Source organism: Phaethon aethereus (assembly GCF_964289735.1).
Source record: "Phaethon aethereus genome assembly, chromosome: 16".
Lineage (NCBI taxonomy): Eukaryota > Metazoa > Chordata > Aves > Phaethontiformes > Phaethontidae > Phaethon > Phaethon aethereus.
Window position 1 is genome coordinate 15,489,510 of NC_138592.1, and position 8,619 is coordinate 15,498,128.

Below are 8,619 nucleotides of genomic sequence, written 5' to 3' on the forward strand. Positions count from 1 at the left end.
AAGTCATTACAACCACATTAATTGCTCCAAACATTTGGTTTCACTCCCTCTTTTTACTGCTACTAGTAGCTTTTCACTGAAAAAAGGCTACTCGTAAATCTGGCAGTGCCTCTGGGGGAAGGCTCCCATAACTCTGACACAGCATAAAACTAATGCACATGGAAATAAAAATCAACTTTGAACTTCAACAGCATTAAGAATCTACAAGTAAAGGAGACTAGGGTGGTGGTACCCTGTAGAGCTGCACTGTGTCATGCAGAGGTTGGCCAGGGCCAGTGGCTTTCTTCCAAGGTGTGTGGCCGCATTCTGTAAAGCTCATGTTTCTCCATAAGTATGCTCAAATCCCATAGGCTTTTTTACATCTTAGAAGTTATTAAGTATGTGCTAAACCCTAAAGCCCATAAATGCTTTACAGCACTGCGCCTTTTATAACTTGCATGAGTTTTTGCTATGATTCACTATGGGATCAGAGTAGCCACATCAAGAGTGTAATAAACCAAGATATTTCTTCATGACTTATTTTTAAATGGAGAAAACTAATAGGAAGTATAATTGTGGGGTTTTAAATTATCAGTATTTTTCTAGGTTTTCTAGCACAAATTTGTAAACAAGATTTTCTGGGAAAAATCTGATGGTGTGATTGAGCTGGTCCAAAGTGACAGCAGGAGTTCTTCTCCCCTTGGTCATACAATAAACAGCACTGTAGAACTCAGTGGGGAGAACTCACTCACAGCTTGTGGGAGAATAAACCTTTTGAGGAAAGAATCAGGAAAAAAGAAAAAAGACCATCTAAGAGAGTTATATTTGAGATAGCATTTTTCCACTCAGACAACTGCAATCTTAGGTATTCCAGTATCAGAGGCAAAGTGCCGGAAAAATAAAGAATTGTCAAAGGTATGTTGCTAAAGCTGCACAACATGACAGAAAACCGCTGCTGAGATTCGTGTCTTTACATTGTTACGTCTCTTCTACATGCAGGTTTTGACCAACTTTGGTTTTCATGACAATGGAATTTTTCCTCCCCAGGATGGAAAGAAAGAACCTCTTCCTAAGCCTATTGCTGTGCTACAGTTTGCTCAGAGCTGCCAATTTTCATATGGCCATTGAAGAGAAGACAGAATGCAACCTGTCAAGGAGCAACAAAATGAATCTCCAAGATCTCCCACCCATCTCCATAGTAGGTTAGTAAAATCTGCCATTCGGTGCCAAATGAACAAGAGTTGTGCAGAAAATACAATTGTTGGTTAATATGGATTATTCTGGTAGCTTACTGTAACATTGCAATTTCATGCAAATGCCTTAGTAACCTGCAGAACCGAAGTGGCAATGCAGCCACAGCATCCAAGGATGGCAATGTGGCAAACCACAGCTTAGAGGGGAAAAAAAAAAAAAAAAAAAAAAAATCAGACAACTTATTTTAGTTTTTCAGACTTCACTTCAGGTCCTATCATACTGTAAGTCTTTTTATATTGAAGAGAAGTGTTTTTCTATTAATATGGGCATTAATTAATTAACTTTGAAAGTCTAGTGCAAATAGAAAAAGTGAACATAACATTTATTTTTTTTTAGAATCTGCTCTTGTGGCAGAGAAATCAACAGTTCTCTAAGGTATTAATATAACCTCACTTTACCTGTGTGCCGAGCTAGCCTCAACCAGGGAAAGAAAAAGAGCACTGCAAGGGAGAGCCAGAGGCCATCAATTTACCCAGGACAGGACCAGCTACGTCCCTACCGTTACCGGCACAGGAACTACCGTTACGATCTGGCCCGTTAGGGAAGAACCTTGTTCGAGCAATGCTTAACTTTTCTTCACTAAATTTTTTCCTGGTGTCTGCTCTAGCTCTTCCAATGTAATTTAAGCCAACTTTTTTTCTTTCAAGGTATTTGGGGATAATTAACTGAAGAATGTCATTCATAACTGTGTCAAATTTTTAATAATTCAAAAAATAAAGCTTCTCTTGTTTAGCTCCTTTCTACAGGCTTTTAGGACTTTCGCCTAAAGCAGGTTGGTTTCTTACCTTGTTTCCTGTATTTTCTCTGCACTCTTGCTCAGGACAACTTTTCTTTAAGGAGAAACAGTTGTCCCACACATGCAGTTCCAATTAAATCTGAACCTCTGAATCCTGAGTTAACTCAAGGTTGTTTAACTGCAAATTTATTACAGCTTGTGCTGTTCTGCAACCTCCCAAGTCATGTAATTTCATGGTCCTTGTGATCCTAGATGCCTTCAGTCTCACATTTCCAATATTTTTTTAATTCCAATTAAAATCAGAGATATAAAATACATTCCCCCCAGCTGATTTCTCTACCTTCTCACAAAAACGTGCCCTTGCCTCACAGCTGGCAGGTAGGCTATGTCATGCCACGTTGCTTTGCCAACAGACGTCCAAGATGGTAAAACTCCCCTAACAGTGTCAGGTCCTTTTGGTTTGGGTGGTTCTGCAAGGCCTCACAAAAACCCTTCCTCCCTTTCCGCCCCGTTTGGTTGTCTGCAAGAGACACCTCCTCCCGCAGGAGCGGAGCACCCGTGGACCCTCACCGCTCCGTGGTGAAGCCCGGCTGCGCTGCTTTCCCATTTTACAGCCAACAGAGAGGTGAAGCAATTAGCCAAGGTAAGAAAATAAATCCGCAGCAGACTAAGGGGCTGAATCTAAGCAAACAGCATGTCCTCCGGCTCTCCTTTACGCTCATTCTTCTCCTACCTGCATACAAACAGAATGAACATTTGACGCTGCAAATGCAAGAAAGAATTCAAAAGAGCAGATCTTGGCACAACACTCACCTCTCCTGCCGTCCGCTTGTCTTGGCTGACTGTTCCAAAAAGGGAACTAGAGATGCAAAACCACTGTCACACCACTGGCCAGGGCTGCACTCACTTTCCTGGGGCATTTACAGAGGTATCCCGAGGCCTTTCTGCAGCCCGTTTGTTCGAAGGCAAGAGGCCAGTCCGATCCTCCACTTCCCCACGCCTAAAGAAATTTGAAAAAATCCAAAGTGAGTAGTAAAACTGAGATAAATCATTCCTATTTTTCTCATCCAATAGAATCTGACCTAAGTGTAGAAATAGTTTATTTTGGAGCTGGAATGGCACATGCTCAATCCTTGCCGGTGTTATTTCAGATAGCAAGTAGCCACATTGCCTCTCTCTCTTATTATCTAAAATAACTGAATTATCACTTGGTAAACCAAGTATAAATAAATTGAAAGCGTGCGTTAATGCATTGTGTGTGAAAAGCATTTGAAAGTCCCTAGCCATGACCTCTCAAATGGGTGGAGGAAGGAAGATGCAGGAGAAAGGACACGGACTGACGTTGGTTTGGGGTTCGGGTTACCAGACCAAGGGACCTCCCAGCCCTGCTGATACCTCCCGCTGGGAGCAGGAGGATGGCAGCAAGCTCATCATCTTCACTGAAGTGAGCTGGGAAGACCCTCGCCTGTGGCCGGGCAGAAGCGGGAAGGACAGGGGCAGAGGTGGCTCCTCCGGCGCTGCCGCCGCTCCCTCCGCCTGCAAAGCCCCCGCACCGCTCGGGGCAGGACGGAGCCGCACATGGTAACACTTACTGTAAGACTGTCGTGGCAAAAGGCTGCCAGGCTGGTCTTTCCCATCGCCGCCACAGAAACAATTCATTTAGAGCAAATATTAAGAGTGCTTAAATAACCGCAGCCTTCTCTCCCCTCCCGATGCCGTCAATTTCTTCACGAATTACTGGTTAGAGTTTGTCAGGCTGACATACATAATCCATTTTTTTATAAGAATTTCTGGTCAGCTTGGATCAAACATTTTGGATAGAGCTTCCCATCTCAGTGACATTTTCTTATACCAAGACCTGTTCCTTCGGGTTGGCCACACAGAACAGAGGTGAAGGTGCTCACGTTACAGCTCGGTTTTTCAGCGTTGCTGTAGCCGTGCTTCCATAATAAAACTCATTTGCAGTCAGCTGTTTAAACACCTGTCAATCAAACACCGCGCTCATGCTCAAAAAGTCATATGCTTGGCTCGAATTCAATAAAGCCCAAGGCTGGAGTTGAATCCCGTCTTAAAAGGTTAAGGAGAGGACTTGCTGGCGTCAACCTGTAAAATGTACAATCATCTCATACATGTTTTTTATAGCACTTCAAGTCGCAGCTGTATCAACAGGAGTTAGAGGTGCGTGTTACCAATATTTTCAAAGCCTGTATTACATTTTCCCATATCATCACAGATGAGATCTGTAAGGAGCTGGGCAGCTGTTGAAAACACGGTAGGTAGAGCATAAGGAAAATGGGATGAGAGGCCCGTTGGGAAAAGCTGGTGTTTTACCCAACCCAGACTAACTACAGAAGAGACAATTGCAGCACTCGCCTGTCAAAAAGAAGCACCTCTACATTTCCATCTCATCTGCCCACTGGGCATCGTTTTCTTCTTTACCGAATTCCCTGGAATAATTAAAGTGCGTTTACAAAACGCCAACGTTTAAATGTCTGTCTGATGACATCATATACCCTTTAACTGAATATTATCGAAACAATTTTATAGGCGAAGCAACCCAGGCAATTGTGTACAATTGTACTATAGAAAGTTAAATTAATGTAGAATTAAATGGCTTACAAGCATCTTGGTTACCATCAGAAAGTTTCAAAGGGCAGCATGACAAAGCCAACGTAATCTGTCAGCTGGAGCTGGATCTAAACCACTAATCCTAGTTAGTGCAATGCCTTTTTAAAGACATGCTTTTATTAAGTGACAACTTTACACGCTCAAAATATAGTTTTGCCTCCCACTGCTTCTTAGAAATGTATAACCCTAACTAAAATGATGAAAGGATAACAAATTAAACCCCCCAAAACAGGCCAAAATGTGTATTCTCCATTCTGTAAATCCTGGCAATTATTAAATATTCAAAAAGATATTGACAGCAAATTCTGGAATAGACAAGGAGCCACCATTCATCAGTGGGCATTTTAACTTTTTTATCCCAATCATTCATTACATACCGGTAGTGCTTATTACAAACCTCACAGACGCAGAATGAAGGTATCAAAAATACCATAACAGATTAGGGAGCTGGGAAGTGTCTCACACTTCAACAGTCTTGCTGTGTTAGATCCCAAGACAAGTCTTAGTCATGGAGTTTATATATAGTAATAAATAGCATTTACACGTTTATATATTTAAATTTTATAATTATATATAATCATTTAATAATATTATATATAATTATATAAATAAATATATAATATTATAGAATACTATTTTTATATTTAATAATATATTAAAATCTATATTTATATAATACAGCTGATAATAACAACAACTGCAGTAAATGCTATCAGCCCTCAAGGGGTAATATAAGGGAATTCACAAATAGTAGTGATTTGATCTAAAGGATGAAAAAAAAAAAACATTGTTACACCAGGCATAGTCTGAACAACCCCCCCTAAATTCACCAGATCCAAGATTCAACTCTACAAATATGCACAAACCTTTCAAAGACACAGGCACATTAATGAAACACCTTTGCAAGTGACTGCTTGTAAAACAAGATGGCAGGTGAAGAAGGAACAAAGAACTGAAGAATGAATGGTGGCATCATACAGATGAAGAGTTTATGCCAAATCAGCAAAGAGTTTTTTGCTTGTGAAAACCAGCATGCACTTATGAATTCCTGCCAAATTTATGCAGGCAACACCACCTTTTACCAGAAAAAAATATGGAATTCTAAAGGTTTTTCCTATGTTTGTTCATCTGACTAATGTGCATAAGTACCCCTGTCTTTTACACAGAGACCTTCAATTTCATTTCTCTCAAATTATTTCCCTCGTTCGCATCTGACCGAACGACGTGTCAAAAAGCCCTCCTAAAATACAAATGTCAGTGCTCTTCTGCTTCGCACAAGCAACAGCGATGGCACAAGTTCAAGACGTGCTCCGCATAAGTGAGGATGGTTCCTAGAGAGGAACGTCTTCACTGCAAAACATGCAGCGATGAGGTGGCAATGCAGGTTATCTGCCTTGTCTCGCACAAAAATAGTAGCAAGCATCTCAAATAAATAACTGTAAAATTGATTTAATATTTTGTTGTGCTATTCTCTTTCAAGATTTAACGAAAAGATCCCAGAAAGTCAGCAGGAAAGAGGCAGAGAACAAGAAATCTTCCAAGGTAGGTGGTGGTCCAGAAAATGTTACCGAATTAGAACGGTTTATTACTTCTATAGTTTTCCTCAGCGCATTTATTTGCAAGGCTTTTACGGCCATTCCCCAATTTAAATGATTTACATACAGTTTGAAGTTCTGAACGCTGTAAAAACAGTTGCAAAACATTAATGGTGGAAAGGGAACTATGTGATCTTAGATCAGTTAGAGGTTATTGTTTGGGTTTGGGAGGTCTTGCTGGTTTTGATTTTTCTTTTGGTTTTTATAGTGCTTTTTTATGCAAAAGGTACTTTAACCTTAAGCTGGTTTAAGTATCTGTAAAATTATTTCGGCATCCACCATAAAGAGGTATCATTCCCAGTCACACTCGGTGGGTTAACTGTACAGGCTCGGCAGCCCAGGGGCACAAACTCACTGTCGGCTGATTTTTAACTGCAGATGCCAAAAAATTAAAGTAGAGGCGTGCAAATAAGTTGGGATTTGGTTGAAAATGTTAACTACTCATTTTATCATATCAGTAGATTCAGACCCAGAGGCCTCGAATGTGAAATATTACATGGGCTGGACGCCTATATTTTAAAGATTATCTAGAAGAGTAGAAAATAGCATTTTTACTTTATTTTTAATACGTCATGATAGCCGTTTATAGCCAAACCAGTCATTGTTGCAACCAAAAACATTTAGAGATCCTTCTTTCCCTTTCTAATTGATGTCCTGTGTGGTTAACCTTCCTTGAAACACTTCCTAAATTCACGGGATAACCCAGGTTGAAAGGGGCCTCAGGACATCATTTAGTTCCACCTTCAGCTCAAAGCAGGACATTCTCACCATCAACCCTTGTCAAAGTATTTTGGCTTAAAAGCTCCTCGAGCATTTAGAGACCACAGAACATTTTACCTTAAAATTGAAACTCCTGAGAAACTACCAAGTTAAAAAAGTGCGTAGGGTGCCTGGAGCTGGAGGGCTCCAGAGATTTTTCCCAGGTCCCAAGCACGTGCTGATCAAGCCAAAGTTTTCTGCCTTTCCAAATCACAGACGGAGAAGCAGCACGCCGTGGGTAGGTTGAGAGAGCTTTTTCAGCTCCCTTACCTGGGTCTGCAGTTAAGGATTCCCATGCACAAACCTGATGCACAAAGCATTACCGAGCTCCAAAGGCAGCTTGACAAACCAACCGTGTGATGTACAGCATTGCTCAGTCACCTCCTCTCTCAGCCTCACAGCTCAGGAAACAAAGTGGGTACCAGCCCCACAGACTGACGGGGAAGTTTCACTCCTTCATTTGAAAAGTTTGGGAATCCAAGGGTAATTCCTTACTTTGTCTTACTGATAATGTCGTCGTCGTTGCAGATTCTCCTGTCCCTTTCTTTGCTGCTGCCACATTCTTCCCTACAGAGCATTTTCCAACGCTCTGTCCAGTCATGGTTCTAATTGCCCAAAATATTGGGCTCATGAGGTTCACCATTTTGATTGGTAGGTTGGTCTCAAGCCAACATTTCTCATGATCCAGTCCCACCACATCGCTATATTGCTACTAATATAGGTCTCGTTGCTAGAAACCACCTACCCATTTCAAGACAGAAGCTCACGCATTTCACTTTCTTTGCACCTATGCTTTATTCTGACCCATGCTCATTTTACATTCATAGGAATTTTCATGTTTTTTCTTCTAGAAAAATGCTGAACCGAAGACATCTCCAAAACCAAGGCCCACACCAGCTGCTGACTGCGTGCCAAACTTCAAAACCTGCAAACCACACTTGAATTCATGTTGTAACTACTGTGCTTTGTGCAAATGCCGGATTTTTCAGACCATATGCCAGTGTCTAATGTTAAACCCCAAGTGCTAAGCCAAACTGGGAACATAATAAGGCTTCTGTCTTTAGCTTCTCAAGTGTATATTTCAAACTGCCCCATAGCAATCAAAGTAGAGAGCTTTGAAGCTGGCAGCTTGGAATTACTCCTCTTAAAATTAAATGGACAATTTTTTTTTCATGGGGTTAGTGCTATCATAAATGGTATGTTTCTTCAGGGAGCAGACAACCAGGGAGATTGACACTGAACAGGTATTTTTAGCAAAACTGACCTGCATTTTAAGAACAATTCTGGGTTCTTGTTGGTTTGGGGGTTTCTTGTTTGTTTGGGATTTGGGTTTATGTTTTTGAAGGGTCATAGTAAACACAAACTGCAATATTGTCTACCTGACACCACAAAACCTGCACCAATGGCTCACAAACGGCCACGCTAAAACAGGACTGGTTATTCCAGACCCAAGCTTGGGTTTGCCCACAAGGACAGCACAGCGCTAGCTTCCAGCACAGCCAAATATCATGCTGAAAACACAGGTTTCAGTGCCAACTCCCTTTTCACACGTGCAGCAAAAATCAGGATAAGAATTTATATAGGTTATTCTACCTGAAAAGGCAGATGCAAAATATTAAGGCAATTTTTTAATAATCCCCAGCTGAGCATCAGTACATCCACCTCCAG

General features: G+C 41.1%; 1 protein-coding gene across 1 annotated transcript; it reads left to right on the plus strand.

Annotated features, from left to right (window-relative positions):
* Nucleotides 1–907: 907 nt before the first annotated feature.
* On the plus strand, nucleotides 908–7,979 carry ASIP (agouti signaling protein; the record flags this gene model as incomplete). The annotated part of the gene is made up of 3 exons (XM_082007265.1): nucleotides 908–1,181; nucleotides 6,078–6,139; nucleotides 7,803–7,979. The coding sequence occupies exons 1-3, from the start codon at nucleotides 1,001–1,003 to the stop codon at nucleotides 7,977–7,979; spliced, it is 420 nt and encodes a 139-aa protein (XP_081863391.1). The 5' UTR covers nucleotides 908–1,000.
* Between the last annotated feature and the right edge of the window lie 640 nt (nucleotides 7,980–8,619).